General features: G+C 36.3%; 2 protein-coding genes across 5 annotated transcripts; one reads left to right on the forward strand and one right to left on the reverse strand.

Moving 5' to 3' along the window:
* Positions 1–10,323, forward strand: LOC123681270 (integrin beta-PS). Of its 4 annotated transcripts, none has more exons than XM_045619572.1 (13): positions 1–213; positions 710–878; positions 938–1,262; positions 1,320–1,548; positions 1,805–1,889; positions 3,097–3,267; positions 3,393–3,779; positions 4,053–4,220; positions 6,117–6,516; positions 8,472–8,711; positions 8,865–8,995; positions 9,114–9,266; positions 9,344–10,323. In XM_045619572.1, the coding sequence occupies exons 2-13, from the start codon at positions 714–716 to the stop codon at positions 9,410–9,412; spliced, it is 2,523 nt and encodes an 840-aa protein (XP_045475528.1). In that variant the 5' UTR covers positions 1–213; positions 710–713; the 3' UTR covers positions 9,413–10,323. The 4 variants fall into 4 exon arrangements, with proteins under 4 accessions (XP_045475528.1, XP_045475531.1, XP_045475532.1 ...); XM_045619574.1 differs by lacking the exon at positions 1,805–1,889 and adding an exon at positions 2,468–2,552 and having other exon boundaries at positions 4–213; XM_045619575.1 differs by lacking the exon at positions 9,114–9,266 and having other exon boundaries at positions 2–213.
* Positions 10,324–10,514: 191 nt separating this feature from the next.
* Positions 10,515–18,859, reverse strand: LOC123680934. The gene is made up of 14 exons (XM_045619056.1): positions 18,551–18,859; positions 15,341–15,483; positions 15,025–15,271; positions 14,919–14,969; positions 14,399–14,833; positions 14,168–14,253; positions 13,916–14,115; positions 13,205–13,295; positions 12,390–12,530; positions 12,019–12,268; positions 11,751–11,801; positions 11,255–11,692; positions 11,111–11,196; positions 10,515–10,715 (listed from the first exon to the last, which is right to left on the reverse strand). Exons 1-14 carry the CDS (start codon positions 18,690–18,692, stop codon positions 10,515–10,517), a joined length of 2,562 nt encoding a protein of 853 aa, XP_045475012.1. The 5' UTR covers positions 18,693–18,859.
* Between the last annotated feature and the right edge of the window lie 3,362 nt (positions 18,860–22,221).

Consider the following 22,221-nt stretch of genomic DNA (forward strand, 5'->3'; position numbering starts at 1 on the left):
GTGATTAATCCGACTGCTACTTGTCATCCGTCAGTAGAGTTCATCTGAAAAAATCCAGAATCTCCTTTTTAGGGATCAAGTACTGCAAGTGCAAGAAGGCACTAAACTGTCCTGAACTCTGAACGACTCGATTATGGTGATATAATTGTGCCTTTATCTATCAACTACCTAAATATCGCTGTTCTAACTTGAGGACAACCTATCCCAGACTTGGTAAGTATTTTTAAATCACTGTTTACCTTTTCTCCAAATAAAAATTGGGGATTATTATCCGAAATTTGAGAAAATGAAAATTTTCCATACGGTCTATCCCTTCAATGAAAACCATTAGTGAGAATATTTCTACTTATCGACATTGTGAGTGTTTATTTTAACATCTTGTGTTTTGCTGTGTGGGTGTTCTTTAATATTTTATAATAGCCCTTGTAATACTTTCGATTTTTCCTTCAAGAAATAGAAAGTAGTGCAGTGGGCTTCAATTTTTGAGTAAGAATCACCTTTTGGTATCTATATTTAGTCATGAATTTATAATTGGATATATGACATCATAATTATAAGAAAACTGTAATATTTCTAGGAAAACAATAATCTTGTATGCAGTCAACAACTAAGGCACAAGTGTGGCTATTTTGGGAACAATCATTTCAATCAAAACTTAATGTGGAAGCTGCTATTGAAGTTTTATTAATATCATGTCTGTTTGTTATAGAATCATGGGGTTGAACAACCTTAGTTTTCTACTGATAAGCTGTTGGATTGTATGTAGTGTTCTATCACAAATTCCTGAACAGTTAACAGCACAAAATCCATGCATTTCCAAACCAAATTGTCATGATTGTATTCAAACACCTTCATGTGCTTGGTGCTTTGATCCCAAAGTAAGTAGTTGTACTTTATCTCACTGAAGATATGTATTCAAATGACATTCTCAATGTAGAGAGAAAGTGACAGGGCAAGATGTTTCCAACCCGCCTATGATATCAACCCTAACCAAGAACAGTGCCCTGAAGAATTCACTTTCAACCCAGACAACATCATGAGTCTAGTTTCAAACATGGCCCTGAGCAAAGCTCATGGAAAGGCAACTGCTGCCGGTGGAACCATAGAATCTGGATTTTCTTACTCGAACTCTTCATCCTCCTCATCTTCATCGTCATCTTCCTCATCAGCAAGTGCAGGCGAAGAAAGCAATTGGTCAGAGAGTGGATCCAATCAAATCGTACAAATATCTCCACAGAGAATCAGTTTGAAATTGAGAGCGAGTGAGTACTTTTAGTTTTGAGTTTAGACAGTTGTTTTATGTTATTTTTTGGTTGTAGGGCAATCTTACAGTATATTCATGAATTACACTCAGGCTGAAGACTATCCAGTAGATCTTTACTACCTTATGGATCTCAGTAAATCTATGTTGGACGATAAGGAAAAACTATCATTGTTGGGTGATCAGTTAGCTTGGACTATGAGGAACATAACCTCAAAGTTTGCCCTCGGTTTTGGTAGCTTTGTCGATAAAGTGAGGATGCCGTATGTCAGTACGGTTCCTGAAAAGTAAGTACATTAATTATAAGTTTTCGAAAACTGGGTGTGATGTTTGATAGTTGAAATTCTTAGAAATCCCTGTTCATCTATTATTTAGTCTGGAAGAAATAAATAACAAATTAGTTATCGAAGTAATGTTAACCTTCTGAAAATATAGAAATATAAAATTATGGTTAGCTTTCAAAATTGGCTCTCTATTTTCTAGTTTTCTAGTTATTTCTAGCCAATTTCTCATAAGATAATCAAAATACTATTAAAACTTTAGGTTAAAACGTCCTTGTACGGATTGTGTTGCTCCCTATGGATATCGTAACCACATGACTCTGAGCCAAAATACAGCGCAATTTTCAGTAAGTCTAGGATCAAAATATACTCTTACTAACATTCCTTCTCCTCATCCTACCCTACAAGAAGTACCCAGTTTAATGCAATACAGAATGGCCTATCGAATTGCATTATGTTCCTTTCCCATTGTGAAGATCATGAGTGTCATCTATATCTTTCTTAGTCTCTTTGAACATGTGAATATGTGGCATGTCTTATCATTCATATGATTGCACGATATCTAGGTATTTTGGAATGCTCGAATGGTGGAAGATGCATGTAGGAGATGATGCACTATAGCCTGGTATTGTTTATTAGGATTTAAAGATTTGTTGTAGTTGGTAAAACTGGTGGTAGAGTTATAGGTTATTTGGTTTGAACTAAAATAATTTGATTAAAGACGATCCAAAAAATTGTATTCGGATAGTTGTGTGGTTCATAGAATTTCCACAATTTTGAGGTTAGTTGTGGTTAAGTCAAGCTACCTATCAACCTGCATTTATTTTGTTCAAACTGCCTTAGTAATTAGGATAAGTGGGGCTTCTAGCCAATTGCATATTATCCTGCATGTAGTAGAAATACTAGATCAAGTTTATGGTTATAGTTTGTTACAACCTTGTCCTGGTTGTGCTGCCCCCTATGGTTTTCGGCATATGATGCGCCTATCCAAGGATACCTGCCAGTTTTCAGTAAGTCGAATGGACCCGCATTAACTCTTGGATGTGGTTTTTCCAAAAGTAACAGAGATATTAATAGCTTTACAATTTTTAACTACACGAAAAAGTCTCTGTAGCACTTCCTATAACGACAAAAATAATTATTATTTATGCTGAAAACAAAAATAATCGAATAGAATAGAATAAAAATCACATGCTTAAAGGTGGAAGACGATTTATCAGTTTGGTAAAGTCTCATATACTGCCTGCAATACATAATTAATTTAGGGGTGGTAAGTACTTTGTAACAACCTATTTCTTCATTTAAACAATTGGTAATATTCCAATTTCTATGCTAATATTCTAACTAATAACCGATCGTTTGAATTTGTTGTGTGCATGATCTGTTATCGATTACTTCTTTTCAAAGTTTCTTTTCAAAGAATCATATCACTTGGAACAACCTTCTGAACTAACCTTTAGTCAAAATAAGAAATGCTCACTTTTGTTCCGAAAGTATTCGAGCAGTTGTGGGTGTTTCTTAAGAGAGAAAGATGTTAATTTGCTCACTCCGTAGATGATGGTGAAACAAGCCGAGGTATCAGGTAATTTGGATGCACCTGAAGGGGGTTTTGATGCTATTATGCAGGCCATAGCCTGTAGGGAACAGATTGGATGGAGGCAGAAAGCTAGAAGGCTCTTGGTGGTGTCAACGGATGCTGGATTCCACTACGCTGGAGATGGAAAAGTGAGTACATTATTTTCAAAGAGTTTTTTAAGTCCAACATGAGGGGGTAAAAGTATAGAATGCATGTGACCACCTCAATTCAATAATGTTCATTTAACTAAGTGCCTGTCATCTGTCAATTTCAGCTGGGCGGCATCGTCAAACCCAACGACGGAGAATGTCATCTGGACACCAGAGGTTATTACACCCATTCCAATTCTCAAGATTACCCTAGCGTCTCCCAAATCAACGCCAAAGTAAAGAAGAACGCGATCAACATCATCTTCGCAGTTACTGCCGATAAAACAGCCGTCTACGAACAGCTCAAATCGCATATAGAGGGCGCCTCTTGCGCTACCCTATCCAGCGATTCGTCGAACATCGTCGAGCTGATCAAGAACCAGTATCAACAGATCTCTTCCTCTGTGGAGATGAGGCACAACGCATCCTCCGCCTTGAACATCAAGTTTTTCACCAAGTGCCTCAACAAAGATGGCGCTATGGTCAACACCAACAAGTGTGGCAATATTAGGGTAAGATTCTAGCCGTTTTGAAGTTCTGAGGAACAAGCTGAGCTAAGAATCCAGCAAGATCCTAGATCAAGTCAAAGCTTTGGATTCTGGCTAATGACAATGAGGCCACACTTTGTTCCAGCTTATTGAAAAACTACAGGTTAATTCTGGAACTAAGTGTGCTGAGTCTGTGGCAAGTTTGTGTTTTATATATTGAAAGAAGACCGATGCCCCAAGGTTAGATCCTTGTGGGACACCCTAATGTTCCATAATTAACGCTGTTTTTTATCCCAGGTTGGTGACATCGTGAATTTCATGATCCAAATAGAGGTGGTGAAATGTCCAAAGGATCCTAAAGACTGGAAAGAGACAATCGAGTTCTATCCAGTTGGTATCAATGAAACCCTAGTTGTCGACCTTGAGATGTTGTGTTCCTGTCCTTGTGAACAACCCGATAGCCCGGTAAGTTCATCAGATAGATATAGATTTTTTGATATATCTGTGATTGATAGAAGTGAGATTCTTATTGAAACTTGAAAATATAATTTGTATACAAAAAAAAACAAGTGGAAATATTAGTTGTACAAGTATGCGAATGTTTGAAAAAAACGACGAAGAGATACGCATCAACAGTTAGTCAAGCAACAATAGGAGCTCTGGATTCCACAACCATTAGTTAGAGCTGTCTGTTGAAAATAATATAAAACAACTGAGAAGGAAGTCAATACACTTGCCAAAAAAGGACAAACTCCTCTCATTGGCCTTGGCCTTGAACTTTCTAGGTGAATGTAGGATAAAATCATGGACATTGTCGACCATCATGTATTTGCTCAAGAGCTAAAGATTGCACAAAAAACAGTTTGAACTATTTGCCTAAGGCTGGTGTCAAGAAAAAACTCTATGTATGGATACCACACGAGTTAACGCAATCCTATTGGCCCTTTGGCCAATAGGAGAGGAATTGTTTTCCAGGACAACGCCAAACCACACACACAAATGACAGTAACTCTCCAGAAACTCCGAAAGCTTGGTTGGGAGGTTCTTATGCATTCACATCATAGTCCGGACCTGACACCAAGTGATAACCTTCTGTTCCTGTTCATGGCGAACAATTTTGCTGATGAGAAATTCGCTTCTACAGAGGCTTGTGAAAATCGACTGTCTCGATTTTTTTGCCAATATGGACGAGGGCTTATATGAGAGGTATAATGATATTACCTTCATTGCTTCGAAATCGAAGCACCCTTTGAAATGTCTCAGTGCAATAAAATTGGTAAATCGCTCGGACGAAAAATCCTCCATATGGTAAATGGATCAAAATCAGAAGAAGAAAATCGGAAGTATTGGTGTATATGGACCTAAAACGAGGATCTTTAGATCCCTGGGAAGTGAGCCCTCTATCCTGCAAACCGAGACACTAGCTGTCTACACTTGCGCCCAAGAGTTCCTCAAAAGAAACCTCAAAGGGGCGCTTATTTACATCACTACGAACAGCCAGGCCACACTGATGTCCCAGGAATCATATAGGGGTCTATACTGACATGGGGGTGTCGTAATATCATAAAGCAACTGGCCAGAGACAATAAAGTTATGGGCACCGGGGCATTGTGGTATTGAAGGAAATGAAAAAGCCGATTAACTTGCAAAAGGAACATCAAGGTTGACACCTGTTGGTCCTGAGCCCTTCTGTGGGCTTGGAAAATACCAATACAAGACAGCGATCCAACAATGGAAGAGGGACAATTGGAAAACCCACTGGAGGAATACTCCGGGTCTTGCTCAGGCAAAGAAATTTGTGGTGCTTCCACCGACCTATACCAGGAAGGTCCTGATGCTACCACGAGCTGAGCTTCGGGTAATGGTTGGACTGCTGACAGGACACTGTCGGTGCAAATACCTTTTGTACCGCATGGGTGTGTCAGCAGATGAGATCTGCCAGCTCTGTGGAAAGGAGGTAGAAACAGCCGAACACATAATGTGTAAATGTCCGGAACTGACTGGCCACTCAGATGTGAAAGTCAGTTCTAGATACTCACGAAGTAACAGCCGAGGCTCCTAAGGATGTCGTCAGTTTCGTTAAACGTATCGACAGCCTCCCTGGGTTTGTATGAATAGGTAGAGTTAAGAACTAAAGATCAACTTGGTCGCAGTTCCCGGCAGGCTAACAGAGTCGCCACTTCGTTACCGTTGATCTCTATTGTTAAATGAGTGAGTTGGCTATAAAAATTTAAATTGAATTCGTCATAGATCTGACAGGTTGTTTTCCAAGCCATTCAAGCCCAGCCATGAAACGGCTGCTCTCTATCCAATCCAATTGACCTCCAACAAAAATCTAATCTAACTATCCCCCCTCACCAGAACTACCAGATAAACTCCCCCATCTGCCACAACCACGGCACCTACCAGTGCGGCATATGCGACTGCAACTTCGGCTCGTTCGGCCGCTTCTGCGAGTGCACCACCGACAAGATAAGCCAGAACACGACGCGCGGCTGCGTGCAGCCGGGCAGTCCGAGCGGCCTCGAGTGCAGCGGCCGCGGCAGCTGCATCTGCGGCCGGTGCGAGTGCGAGGCGCGCGGCTACAACGAGCGCATCTACGGGCCGTACTGCGAGTGCGACGACTTCAGCTGCGAACGGCACAACGGGCAGCTGTGCAGCGGTCACGGCGTCTGCGATTGCGGCCACTGCATCTGCCAGACCGGATGGTCGGGCAACAACTGCGCCTGCAGCGAGGCGAAGGAGGAGTGCGTCAATCCTGGTAAGTTTGTGGCATTTCTTTTTATTTTTCGTCTTTTATTGTTCTTTTTTTTTACACTACTTATGTTTATTTTTTCTCTTTGCTTGTTTTACTTTTTCGTTTCATGTCGTGTTATTGTTCTTTCCTTTTCTCGTTATAACTCTTTTTTCTGGTTTTCGTCTTTTCGTTCCCTTTTTTTTGCTCCCTTTCTGTTTTCTTGGTTTTTATCTTTTTTTTTCCTATTTTACCCATTTCATGCCTTTTTGTTAATGTTCTCTTCCTTTTCTCATTCTAACTCTTCCTTTTGGTTATCCTCTTTTTTTTCCCTTTTTTACGCTTTTATTTTTTCTTGATTTTTACTCTTTTTTCCTAGTTTTTTCTTTTTCCTCATTTAACTATTGCTCTTTTACCCATTTCATCGTTTTTTTATTGTTCTTTTCTTTTTCTCATTCTTACTCTCCTTTCCAGTTTTTATCCCCCTTTTTCTTGGTTTTTACTTCCTTTTTTTTTGCTTTTCTTGTTCTACTTTTGCCCTTTAACTCGTTTCATGCCGTGTTGTTATTGTTCTTTCCCTTTTCTCGTTATCACTATTTTTTCTAGTTTTCGTCTTTTCCTTTCCCTTTTTTGTGCCGTTAGTTTTTACTCTTTTCTACTGTTTCGTTTCCCTTTTTCTAGTTTTATTTTTGCTTCATTTTATCCATTTCTAGCCGTTTTGTTATTGTTCTCCTTTTCTCATTCTTATTCTTCTTTTTGGTTTTCATCTTTTTGATCCCCTTTTTCACTCTTTCATGTTTTTTATTTTTACTCTTTTTCCTAGTTTTTTCTTTTTTTCTCATTTTCATCTTGCTCTTTCTTCCATTTCATCGCTTTTTGTTATTGTTCTTCTCCTTTTCTCATTCTTACTCTTCTTTCTGTTTTATGTCCCCCTTTTTTTGAGCTCTTTATGTTTTCTTGGTCTTTTTTCGTGTTTATTTCTCTTTTATCCTTTCATTCTTACTCTTTTACCATTCCTTCTTTTTAGTTATTGCTATTTTTTTTTATAATTATTACTCTTTCCGGTTTCCTTTTTTTCGTTCCTTTTTTTGCTTCTTTATGTTTTCCTGCTTTTCACTCTATTTTTTTTCATTTTTATCTTTTTACTATTTGACACCTTTTTGTTTTTTTCGTTTTATAATTCTCACTCTTCTCTCTGGTTTTTTCTCTTTCCTCCTGTTATTATTGCTCTTTTACCCATTTCATACTTTTTTGATATTGTTCTTTTCTTTTTTTCAATTCACTCAATAATTTCTGGGCCTAATCAATAAAAACATAAACCTTCAAGAATCAAGAGTGATACATCTACTCCAACGTTCCTGTTACTTTTCAATACCTTTTGAAAGATTCTTTTTTGCTTTACAAATAGGCTTTCAGTCTCGGCCATTCATCAGAACCAACTTTCTTTCCCTGGAGCTTTCTTTCGAGGTCTGCAAAAAGCCAGTATCAATTGGGGACAGATCTGGAGAATAAGATAGTTGGTCAAACACTTGGAAACGGAATTCCTTCATTTTCACCATGATTTTCATCGATTTGTGACGAGGAGCCCTGTCTTTGTGAATGAGAATTTTTTTATTTTGCTTTCGAAGGAGTTTTTTCTTAATTTCAGTAAACAATAGATCCAATAACATTACATAATAATCACTATTGATGGTTTCATATTTGTCAAGAAAATCAGTGAACAAATATATCATGCTAAAATACGGATACTATTAATCTTGCCAGCTGATGTTTGAGATTTGGTAACTTTGGAATGCTTTCCACTCAGCTGCCATTCTCTTTGAACTGAGCTCTGTTTTTATCAATACCATGAAACTCGTTTTTAGACATTTTCCGAACAACAAACATAGGGTCACTCAACCTTCAATATCTCGATCAAGTCTTTTTCTTTCGTTGAAAGTAGATGAGGTTGGAGAGAATAGTAACATTTATTTCATCCGTAGAAAACAATGAGGTCTGCTCTGGCCATGGGGTTTGCGAGTGTGGAATGTGCAAGTGTCAAGTCATTTCTGAGGGTAGATACTCTGGAAGGTATTGCGAGAAGTGCCCCACTTGTTCAGATAGATGCGAGGAGTTCAAGGACTGCGTTCAATGCCAAATGTACGAAACAGGACCATACAACAAGGAGGAATGTCTCGAAAAATGCAAACTTTTCACTCCGATAGCAGTCGATAAAGTAGTCGGTAAGATTCTAACCTTTAAACAGTTCATATGATGCGAAAGTGAAGATAATATTTTTGAAAGTATTAAATCTTTTGAAGTAGCATTTGATTAGGCTGCAACATTGGATCTGTGAAAATTGAAAATAAGTGCTCTAATGATTTCTTTAACTTCAGTCGATGAGAAGAAAAACGAAATTTCCTGTGCCTTCTACGATGAAGATAACTGCCGCTACGCTTTTGTATATTACTTCGAAGCTGGGCATTTCGTCGTAAGAGCTCAAGAACACAGAGATTGCCCACCGAAGGTAAGCAATATAAAATCATCAAATTCTCTTCATTTCAAACTCTTCTATTCCAAAACTAGATTCTTTTAAACCACTAGGATGGACTGCAGTTTTATTTTAGCTCTTGATATATTCATAGGTGTTTTTGCTGGGAATCATTTTGGGAGTTGTCGCAGCCGTTGTGTTGATGGGCTTGGCCATTGTCCTACTTTGGAAACTCTACACCACTTTGCACGACAGAAGAGAATTCGCCAAGTTTGAGAAGGAACGCATGATGGCCAAATGGGACACTGTTAGTGTTTTCGCATTTTTGTTCCCTTACATTTTTATAACCCCTGTATAACTAACCTAACCTATTTTTTTTCGTAGGGCGAGAATCCTATCTATAAACAGGCGACCTCGACCTTCAAGAACCCCACTTACGCAGGGAAGAGTTAGATCTGAGTGTTTCCGATATTCTAAACACCTTAACTGCCATTTGTTGTTTTCCAACAGTCTTCAGATGCCATATTGTTTTTGCGGATATGAATATTTAGAGTTGGAGGTTATGTTTAGTACCTACATAGGATGGCGTGTCTCCTGAAGATATCCCTGAATATTCCGGGCTTTATATGTATGTATAGTTGTAATAGTGCCTTAGATTTATACTTCGTACTTAAAGTGTAATATTTATCTAATATGTGAATTTTTAACTATTTACTGTAGAAATAATGCAGCTTATATTTTTTGGAATGTTTTTCACTAGATGCTTCCTGTAGTTTGCATCGTTTTCGTGGCTGGACAGGTATTTTATTTCAGATCTTTTACCATGAAAACCTTGGAAATTGTCTATCGAAAAGTATTTTCTCCAATAATTACTAACTTTAACTGTTACTTCTTCATTCAAAAATTCTTATTTTCAAAATATCCTATATTTCTGTTTCTCATAAACACGAAAACGTAGTAAGTACAAATAATCCATACTCAGCTGTGCATAGAATTGAAATATTGATGCCTTATATAAAATATAAGAAAGAGAAGTATTTTATTCCTTTCTATATACTTTGAAATTTTTTAAGCCAGTGACTGTATCTCGTATTCAAATAGATCTAAGACTGAAATTCAATATTAGAATATTTTGTCTGCCACAATTTGAATTTGCCAAAGACTAATGAAAGAAGTCCTGTTTTTCCTTTTGGACAGCTATTATATATCTTGAAAAGGTTGTTTTCAGTTAATATTAAGCATATTATGGAATTGTTAACATAGAATTGGGACTACTTAATATTTATAGAATTTTTTAGATTTGTAATTATTAAAATTATACTAATTGGCCTTGAAAAATCTGAATATATTTATTATAGAGTTAAGTAAGTCTTTCATTTTCAGTCTTTTTTTTACATCATTTTCAGCAGTGCTAAACCTAAAAACGAGAAAATTCCAGATCCTAATAGCAGCAAGAAGAATAAAATTGCTATGGTGAGAGTTCTATCTTTCCCAGAACCCTCGTAATTCCTAAAAAAAAAAATTATTAAATTCTTTTCGATGTCTGAGTGTCAACTTACTTTGGTAACATGATGACGCATATATTCGTTAGATATCCGTTGCTAATAGCAATGAGGATGATGACCAAGATGTAAACTATGTCATTCTTGAATAATACAGTTGAGTGATGTTTTGCAGACAAGTTACAGAAAAGAAGTACAGGAATAAGTGTAATTCGAAGAAGAGACAGTATAAGAACTACCACTTCATTTGTTGGCTGTAAGCAAAAGGAATTGCTAAAAGGATTGAATTGGTTACTGTCTATACACATTAATAGATAAATTGATCGTTAATAGAGGCCTTAACAAACAATTTCCTAATTAATAGTGATCTTGATACTCAAGTTAACTTGTCGACCTCATTCCTAACAAACTGAAGATAATTACTCAACAAAATAAGGGCACTTATTTAATATAACACCATGGATATTTGCTAAATTTATATTTGGTTGGCTTGAACAGTAATGTATCAATAAATATACCAGGTGGCCCAATTAATTTCGAAATCGTTAGTGAATGTAATTAACGATCAATTTTGAGTACATTTATGTCCTAGTGCCTAAAATATAGGCTATGATTCTGGTCATATAGATAAAAATACTAAACCACCTACTTTCCCAATCCTGAGAGCAGTCTCACGTCCAAATAAATCCACGCAGTTGTAAACAAAGAATGTAATAACTGGTACAAAAAAAGTATCTGCAAAAACATAACAATATAACACACAACCTCCAAGTTTTTACAGTGAATACAATACCACTCCATTTGCTCCCAGGTTCTGTTGACACTATAGTAGCAGTTATACCAGGATGTACCATACTGCTTATTCCAATAATAAGTAGCATAGACGCAAACACGAATTTTTGTCTTTCAAAAATCGAAGCTACCAATCCTTTGGGTATCTCCACTTTAGTGGCTGTTATGTTACTCGTCTGTTTCAAATGATAAATGAAGAACGGAGAATACTTCAGGCAAGACACGAAAGAAACGGCCACCAAAACAATGAACGCTACTGTTGCAGAAAAATAAAGAAAACCGTTGATCTCTGGTTTTGCGTCTATGCTCAGAGTTACTATTTGAAGTGATGATGAAAATATACCACAAAGTGCTTGGCCTGACAACAGGGCAGATATGTATACTGGTGAGAATTTCGCACACATCTGGAACAGCGTGACAAGAAAACATGCGTTGATACCTAAAACATCAATCTTGAAAAATTTCTTCGTCATTATCCAATAGTTGAAAAAACTTACAGGATATCATAAAAATTATCAGCAGCGTCATATAAAGGAACTCTTTCTGCCCTAAAAAAATAAAACTTCTTGAATATAGTTTTTCCAATGAAGCTGAGATATCCAGGACATTATTAATATTTGAAAAAAAAAAATAAACGTGTCAATCGAAATAATTCAACATGTGGCGACATTCTGTTCAATTTTGGTTGAAAATGTCGTGTCAAATATTGCTGCCCTGTAATTTGAAAAAAAAAATATTGTCCCTGCTCGGGCACCATGTACTCACAAGAATCTGTATCAATTCCAACAAAAATTATAACGGTGACAAACATGCATATATAGGCAGTAAGGCAGCCAATCATTCTGTGTGTCAAATTCCAAGTTCTGGTATAAATAACAGAAAGTACCAAAGCAACAATTGTTGTAATATTCCCCACAAGAGCAAAATCTGCAGTGAATTCATCTTGAAGGTCTGTGGTGGAGTTTGAAGAAGGATTCCATGCTTTATTGGTATCTCTCAGCTTGTATTTCCAGTACTAAAACATCAACATTTTGATTAGGCGTTCCACAAGGGTCTGCCTTTGAACCACGTAGTTTTAAAATGTCGCAACGGAAGAGGTATGTTTTCGGGCCAGATGATGAGAAAATGGAGCTTACCATTTGAGCATTTGGGAAAATTGAACCAGAAACTTGAGCCAACGTTCCCAAGCAATACATCAAGATAAATGTCAAATGATACTGATCTTCCACATCTTCTCCGAATGTGCTAGTCATTTTGAATGGTATAAAACGTTGACACTATTTGAAAAAACGAAAGTTTGCAAAGCGATTCATCTCACTGCAATGAAATTCGATTGAAATTGGCAACGATAAAACAAGCAATTACTAGAAACGATTTACAAATCCGCGAGTTCGGTTATCTCGTTTTGTTTCAGGGCAGATAAATACATAATGTAAATAATTGGAAAGAATTGATTCCAATTCCAGAGTCGCGCTGATAAGGTTTTATTTTACCGTTATTTTAATTTTGATAAGATTTTATGAATTGTGATGCGTATCCCATAAACAGATATTTATAACCGTACAAGTTATAACTTTATTGCGTCAGTAATATAACTTGTCTGTAAATAATTCCCAACACACTTGAATAAATGAGCAATTTGCTTGCAGTGGTTGTGTGGTGATTCCCACTTGTCAAAATTGCAGATAAGCAAAAACGACTCAAGAAAAAAAGGTACTTAATATCCTTTCTTATCCCTAATCATGTTCCCATAGAGATGACAAACCCAGTGATCTGGAAAGGTTATTACAAGCACATATATTTTAATAATTATTTTGCTGTGATTGAATATCAAATTTCTCAAAAAAAAACTTTATTCAGATACATTAAATCAACAATACTGATAACAACGACAAAGTCGTTTTCCATTATTAATTAGTTAATAATTTTATCACAAAATTTGGACGCAAACTTGACCCATAAAAGATGCTAGGAAAAGTATAACTCCGTTTGAGGTAGAGAGGAGGGAAAATGCATCAGTCTTCACATCTGAGGGCACCAAACTGAAAAAAAAGCAATTCCTGTAAACGTGTAAACTAATACAAACGCAAGTCTTCGAATATATAGAAAAGTTTCCAATAGGAATGTTGCAATTTGAAATGGTTTTGATTAAGGTGTGGGTAATCTATCGATTGCCTCGAAAATATTCGAGTTAAGTTAAATTTCGTACCAAAATGCTAAAAACTGTGTAAAAACTTGGAATGATCAAAGCCACACCCCTAAGGGTTCTGTAGAAAGGCTTTGCTAACGGTCGAATGGAAAACGGCCTGAATGCCCATAAAAATCAGCATTTCAGGGCGAATAATTCAATTAAATTCAGTCCAGTTTACAACTACAACATATGTGCAACACTTGCATCGACAACGAGAAGAGTAAAGATTTTCATATCTGTTCCTGTATCTTTTCATGATAGAATGACATAACATACTGATCACAAATGACAGAAGAACTGTCAAAAAATAATACGCAGTGATGCCATTATAACCATTTTAAATTGTGTCATTCCTATTGAAAAAGCCTCTATTCAGATAGAAGTCTCTATATTGATGTTGAATGGAGCAAGACGCCATTGCTCAATTAAAGGTGGTCAGGGTAAAAGAGAGCCCCTTTCTTCTCTACTTACTTTTCTACGTTTATATAGGCCACATTCGCTAGATAACCTGAGGAAGCTCCGAAGGTTATTATGATGATCATGTACTGCCAGTCGTGGGGAAATAACACTGGCAGATTTCTTCTAGGACGAGCATTACACATCATAACGGCTGGAACGAAGAGTAGAAACCGAAAAAGAGATATTATAACCAGGTAAGGTCCATTAAGTTTCTGCAAAAATACAAAGTTTCATTTGGTTCAGAAAAGACATTCAGCATTTTACCTTCTTCACTTTGGAGGCTGTTATCCTACCGCAAACGTCAGAGAGGCAGTACATGAAGTAAGTCGTGACAGGTACAAAAAATAGGTCTGTAACAAAAACAAACTCTTAGTTTAAATATGTAGGATTATGATAGATTTGACTATTTGCTCCTTCGAGTATCTATGTCCATCTTCTATCTTATTCATCACCAAGAACCTTTTTAACTATTTTTTACCTTATTGCTAATCTTACCATTCCACTTGCCATCACCAAGACTGTCCGAAACCACCAGAGAAGCCACTGCAGGGTACACCGGCAACACCGTGAATATCACCAAACCCATTATTGCCACACTGGTCCACATTTTCCTAAATATCTGGAAAACTTCTGAGTAAGTCAAAACTTTCGTCCTCTTTGTTATGAGTCCATTTTTGACGTAGTGTCTGTAGAAATTCGTCTGCAGAGACACTGTGAACATTATCAGGGTGAAGCTGACGAAGACGATACCGGAGCTGAAGTATATTATGGCAGTCAGTTTGGAATCTGCTCCTATGGCAAGAGATAGAATCTGGAATACTGCAGAGAATATTCCTGCTGTTCCCTGGCCTATCAAATATGGGATTAAGTAGCCAGGTGGGAAGAATGATATGACTTCGTAGATGCTTATGTTGATGAAGGATTTCATCGCTAGAAAGTTGAAGGAACATTTATATTGTACAAACTAAAACAATAAGTTTTCTATGTTGTTTAAAGCATTACAATGGACACTCACCATTTATAGAAGCCACTGTTGCCATTGTCACCAAGAAAAACTGATTCTGCCCTGCAAGACAAACAGACATGAACCAAGCAGTTTCTAAATATCAAGGTCATCTTACATGTGTCCGTATTGACAAAAATAAAGCTAAGTACAGCCACGAAAAGAAGAAGAATCACCGATATCGCACAGAGAATGGTTGTCCTGGTGTTGATTTTGTACCTGATCAATGTTACCAGCAGGTTGAAGCACATGCTGGTCGTTTGGGAGATAATGGTCAAGACGGATGCAAACTCGATCTGCCACCACGTCCTATCTTCCACGCTGATCTCTGTTAGTGTCGTGTTTCTGAATTTGTACATCCAGTACTGGCAGAAAAGAATAAGGTTAGTCAAGGTTGAGAGATGGAACTGTGGTAATGTAGATTTTGCACTTACGTGGCTTGCGGTAGTGAAGAAATTGAATGGTAGGAGAAGAAGCACTCCTATTAGGAAGAAAGTTATGTAGATCAAGTTGAAGGGATCTTTTGGTGGTTGAGGTTTGACTGTGATTGGTGGTTTTGTCCCATACTGTGTTTTTTCTGGAAGAGAGAAATGAAGGCAATGTTGACAATGATTATCTACTTTTCTTTCTACCTAGCCAAAAAAAAAAAGTTCATAAGGTTTCTGATCAAGTTTTGGGGCAGAATAGACTATTCGATATAAAAATTTTTTTTTACTATTTTACTATTAAGAGTAGTTGGATTTCTGATCGTACGGTTAACGATTTCTCGAAATGACAACCCCGCCTCCCGTAGTCCAATAATTCTTCAAATTCACTTAGCTGGCTATAAATTCCGCGTACACGTGTTCTAGGCATTTTAACAACAACTAAACATCGACTTTGGATCTCCTCGAACAGCAGATTTGTTGTAAAATTTAAAAAACGACTGCAATATAAGTAACAAAAATTGTTTACATGGAAGAACCTTGATGATTTGTATCTGCAAATTCAATCATTTAATCCTTGCTATACTATCTATCTATGTTTTACCAAAAAGAAGTTAAAATTTCAACAGTTCCTTCTGGGTGTTGCAGTTTCTTCGTCAGTTAGTATATATCCCTAATTATACATATCATAAAATTAAGATTGGAAAAAACATTGTTGAATTCCTAACGGAATATGTTGTTATGTTTAATTATGTTTACTAATCATAAAGATTATAGAGCACGGAAGTACGAATAGAAACATGCAGAGGTTTATGAGTTAATGTCAGTTTTGTTTTCAAATTTCCCATGCAACAATTGTGGAAAACTATGGATTTCTTATCAATTATTGAACTGCATCAATATTTCTGAAACCAAACTGTTGGGCTGCTTATGTCTCTAACAATTGTCAATGGAGATTTGCAAAATTTGAGAATAAACATAATAAGAGTAGGTGTTTTAGGAAAAATTCTAAGATTTACGTGAAAAATCATGTCATAGGCTTTACCTTGAGTCTTTTGTGATGGAACATCGTTCATTTCAAAAGCATAATTTCACTACACTGCTCGATATCCCAAGTTCTTGATCACAAAATTTCCACAATCCAACAAATGGGAAATAATCGATTTGCTAGATCGACAGTAATAACTCAGAACTATTGTTACATTTTTTTTATATACATTCAACCGTTTGCCGGCTAATTTCAGCGCCAATTTTGTTAAATTGACAACTTCCTCCAAAGCTATTCCTCACTCGTGGAAAAGAAGATGCACAGAACTTTCGCGGAACTCCAATTGAAAATTTTTTTAAGCTGTCTGTGAGTCATTTCGCTATCGGTTACTTCAAGATACAAGGGTCATTTTGTAATTGAAGAGCCTAATAGGTTAATTATCTATCTTATTGAAACCGCATCAGTTTTCCTGAATTTAGGTGAGAAACCGAAAGAATGTCAAAATACATTAAAAAAATTGTGATATTTTTTAAAAGTGAGTAATTCATCCAGAAATTGAGCAATTGCTGCAATCATATCGTAAGGAAATGGAATTCGTAGTCAAATTCAATTCTTTCCGGCTGGACTATCGTAAACACGATAACTCTCAAATGAAAAAGTTAGTAACTTGAAATTTTCTGGATCTTGTTTGCCATGCTTGTGTTCGTTAGCAGGCTAAAACTGACTAGGGGTTCAGTAAATACAACCGTTTCCAATATTGTTCTCCTGATAATTTCAAAATAATGGTTTCGATCAAGATGAAATTTTGAGTGTAATTATTAAATAACAGTTTTAAGCTTTGTGCAAAATTTGATGTAGACTGTGTCGTCAGATTCATTGAAAATTTCTGTAACAAATCCAACTAGGTTGAAATTTAGGTTCTGCATGTAGAAAAGATTTCATGTTATACCACTGCTTCACCTGCTTAAATTTTATCTCGAGTGTTATTCTAGATGACTAGTTCACAGGAAAATTCGTCGAAAAGTAATATGATAATATTTGAGAAATCCAAGGAAACAACAATTTTTGGGAAATCCAAGATATGATGTATTAAATGGGAACATGTTATTTTTTTTGAATAATTGAGTATTAATTACAATTTGTTTGGTTAATTATTTGAAGATTACTAATCTCGATTACAGCAGACAAAATCCGATCTGATACTATTTTCTGATAATTTTGATTCGCAGCAGATATATGATTGTCCTCTCTAAGATTTTGAATAAGTTTCAAATGATATTCTGCATTTTTGTGTAAGTCAAATAATCACCCGAATGCCAGGTGAAGACTATCCAAGGGTGCAACACGAGCATGAATGAACCAGCGCTCAAAAGGATCCTGTCATTTACGTTTGCCGACAGATGTTTATGAAACAAAGTCTTATTTTGGCTTGAAAAATACGTCCTTGAAATGTTGATACCAAATTTGGAAACAGCCAGTATATCAGATGTAGCTAAAAACCACATGACGACTGAATAATCGACTTCTATAAATGTTGAAAAGACTTTTACAAGTATTCAAGGCAGCTAAGAATGAAATGGACCATAACGAAAATGGGAAAAGTACCCCTTTCACTAAGCTGATGTAACTTCTAGTAAGTGAACATAATGTGCATGAAGAGTTTTATTTCACTTTAATTATTATGTCATGCACAAGATGTGAAACTTGTTCGTAAGAAAAATGTGGGGATATGAACGGTGCCTTGTGGAACTCCACTCACTAAAGGGAGGGTGTATCAATAAGAGCTCTATAAATTTTGAACAGTTTTTTACAATTCTTCAAGGCAGCTAACAACATAGTCGACAAAAAACGGAAATGAGCGAACTATAATATGTCCTTTTTCTAAGCTGATGTTACTTGAAATAATAAGTGAACTATGATATCCATTGAACTACCTTTGGTTGAGATTTTATTGGCCATAACGTGGATGAAAAGTTTTATTTCACTTTAGTTATTATGTCATGCACAAGATGTGAAAGTTGTTCGTAAGAAAAATGTGGAGTATTGAACGGAGCTTTGTGGAACTCCACTCACTCAAGGGTGTATCAATAAAAGTTCTATAAATTTTGAACAGTTTACAAGTCTTGGAGGCAAAAACGAAAATGAGCGAATTATAATATTACGTCCTTTTACTAAGCTGATGTTACTTGTAATGATGAGGGTTGATAATTATCAATTTTTGATGGGCCTACCTTCTGTCTCATCTCCAGGCCGCAGCCTCAACACAATCCGGGCAATCTTCCTCTTCCACCAGCATTTGCCCAATTTCGAACTCACGGGAATCATTGATGTTAAAACCACCGACGTTGAAGACCCAACTGGAGCCAAAACCATGAAGAATTCGCGAATTGTTATCGTTTGAAGAAATGATCACAATGCTCTTTGTTTTTCTTATCGGACTTGGGCATGATTAAGAGTTCCTTTCTTTACAAACACCTGATATTTCGTATCTGGCCAATTGATTTCCTGAATTCGTGTTTTTTTTTCGGAAACGATTACATGCCGAAAGAGCGTTGTTTCTATCATTTCTGATGGTAAACGTCAGTTTAATTGTTAAAACGTTGGGCCGAACTTATATCGGCTTTGAGAAAGGTCAAAATTTAGATTTGTCTCTGGGATACGTACACTGCCCGACACTTTTGCTAGCGTATAATTCCGACAATGCTAATATAATCAAAGAAATATTCATGAAGCTGTAACACTACTACTTTTAATGGGCTGATTCCATTCAGGAACTTTTTAAATCGAGGATCTTCTTTGGGGGTTACGCAACAATCTTACTCATGGAATTAGCTGATTTACTGCATAATTAAAATTCAAAACTGAGTACCTAAACCAGTTGTCCACCTGGTGACCTATGGAAATATGGTAATTCATTTCGATAAAATGAATTATAACCTGTGAAATCGCAGATATATGGGAATTAGGAAGTTATAGCTATTCTGATTCAAATTCTTGGAGGATTTACTGAATATTGATAAAAATGAATTAAATAGGCCTATCAGTTTCTCCGAGATATTCTAGATAGTATAATGTACTCAATTGATGGAATTCCTGATACAGAATAAAACACTAGCGGCAACCACCATGGATACCCAAAAGTCATATCTATAAGAACGGTTGGATACCAGTTCATTGATAAAATAGTTGAAGCATTTGAGAATGGAGAACTAGCTTTGGGAATGTTTCTTGATCTGACCACAGCATACAGGGTGATTCACCGAAATGGCCCATTAGACATTGATGGAAAACTAATCATAAGTTTGAGCTGAAAATTTGCATATTGGGGTTTGAGACAATGATCTTTCTCCCTAAAATATTTTCAGATCTCTACAACTGCCTGTTATACCGGAAACAAACTACTACTTCCTTATTTCAAATGGCACACCAAGTATATTATTGCATCATTAGATAGCTTTTTTGATGACAATTTCAGCAATATGCCATACTTTGGGTAAAAACTCAAGGGTTCATGAGTTAATGGGATTCTTATGAAAAAAATGGTGGCGATGAGGAATCACATTTTTTTGAATCAATTGGCAGAGAAAGCTTTTTTCGAATTTTTTTTTTCATATTCGATTTTGCAAATGCGTAGTATTATAAGACTGTTTGCGGTTCGGACCTAAAATATACAGGGTGTTCATAAGAAGTTCATGAACTTGGACAACTCAAAGCCTTTGAGAATGGAGAACTAGCTTTGGGAATGTTTCTTGATCTGACCACAGCATACAGGGTGATTCACCGAGATGGCCCATTAGACATTGATGGAAAACTTATCATAAGTTTGAGCTGAAAATTTGCATATTGGGGTTTGAGACATTGATCTTTCTCCCTAAAATATTTTCAGATCTCAACAACTGCCTGTTATACCGGAAACAGGCTACTACTTTCTTATTTCAAATGGCACACCAAGTATATTATTGCACCATTAGATAGCTTTTTTGATGGCAATTTCAGCAATATACCATAACTTGGGTAAAAACTCAAGGGTTCATGAGTTAATGGGATTCTTATGAAAAAAATGGTGGCGATGAGGACTCACATTTTTTTGAATCTATCGGCAGAAAAAGCCTTTTTCGACATTTTTTTTTCATTTTCGGTTCTGCAAATGCGTAGTATTATAAGACTGTTTGCGGTTTGGACCAAAAATATACAGGGTGTTCATAAGGAGATCATGAACTTGGACAACTCAAATTCATCAAAACTCAAGATTTTCTGATTAGAACCTATATTTTTTATTACTTCAGTCGATTCCACGTACAAAAATATTGATAACTTAAGCAAAGCCTATACCTAAAATGAATACTTTAAGAGTTATCGAGAAAGAACCTCAAATGAGGAAAAGCCGCAATTCCTCACTGTGTGGAGTAGTCTGTGATTTTCTGAAAACACAGAAAGAAACTAAAATTCGATGTTTGGATAACTAAATTTTACATTTCATACAATTCATTTCCACGCATTTTTTCATTTATTTCTCCAAGGTGACCTCCATCTAACTGCAGGTACCATACGGTGTCATGAATTTAATTTTCGAACTGCCGGTAATCCTGCTCCTCCCAGACAACTTTTTTTTTGCTAGACTTGAGACATCTTTAGACCTTATCGAAATATTAGTCATCTTACATTTTCTATAAATAGACCGGTTTCTTCTGCTTGTTGAGATGTCTATGAGCTCATTCAATTCCATCCTGCGGGAATATTCTTATAACCTCTGTCTGACTTCAAAGAGAAGTTTACAATTGTAATTTTTATTTTGTTCGCTTCAATCAGCATATGACAGCATGAATTTTGGGGGTAGATCTGTTCTCACTAATTCATCGCCATATATTATTATATATCTCAAAATATGGACACTGTTTACACCAATTAATACAAAGCTTTTGACAAAGGTCATCATGCGACACTTTTGAAAGTCCTCTCGGATTATATCGAAGGATCGAATCTGTTGAGTAAAGTCATACTTGTGCGATAGATTTCAGTTCGTCATCATAATTTAGGCATTATCGTCCGTTTAAAGGGATGAATCGGGAGTGCCTCAGGGACCTCATTTAGGGCCACTCCTTTTCATTTTATATATTAATGATATTTGCAAGTGTTTTCTTCAGTTTTCTTCACATAAACTTCGAACTTCACGCGGATGACATTGAAATTAGAAAGTTTCAGGATGATTTCGACATATTTTATTTATTTTGTTCCCTGCACTATTTGTCCTTAAATGTTAACAAGTGCAAACATATAAAATTTACTAAAAACATCAAAATCGTAAGAAATTATCTTTCTCCGGATAGTATGATAGTATGAGAGTGAAAGCCAAGGTCTTGGGAATATATCTGGATTCGAATAGTTATTTATAATACAAGTGCAGAAGGCATTGATATTCTTCCACGAGTTTTGGAATGAACGAGTGGTAGAATGTGCCTTCTGTACGAGTATTATACATTATTTTCTCTAATTCATTGCATTTTCATCGAAATTAATGAAATATTTCCATAAATATAATTTAGTGATTTTTGCATTGAAAAATGTTGGTTGGCAGAACTGATTTCTTTGAGGCAAATTGATGAATTGACAGATAAAGCCGTGGCGGAAAGTTCGGAGTACCAACATAGAATAATAAAATATAACCATGAAAACTGTGCGTTTCTAATATATTCTCACACGATTTTGTTCTACAAGATGTGGAACAATGAACGGAATAACCACAGAATTGGAGAAATTATCATTCGACACCACATAGATGATGTTGTTTCTAGATGTAGAGCTTTCAGAATGCTCGGTTTCATTCTGAGAATTTCGCGTGCATTCAGAAGTTGTTTTTTACTTGGACGCGACAAGCTGTTATCGCCAGAACGCTGATAAACGT

This window comes from Harmonia axyridis, chromosome 5, assembly GCF_914767665.1.
Source record: "Harmonia axyridis chromosome 5, icHarAxyr1.1, whole genome shotgun sequence".
In the NCBI taxonomy this organism is placed as follows: domain Eukaryota; kingdom Metazoa; phylum Arthropoda; class Insecta; order Coleoptera; family Coccinellidae; genus Harmonia; species Harmonia axyridis.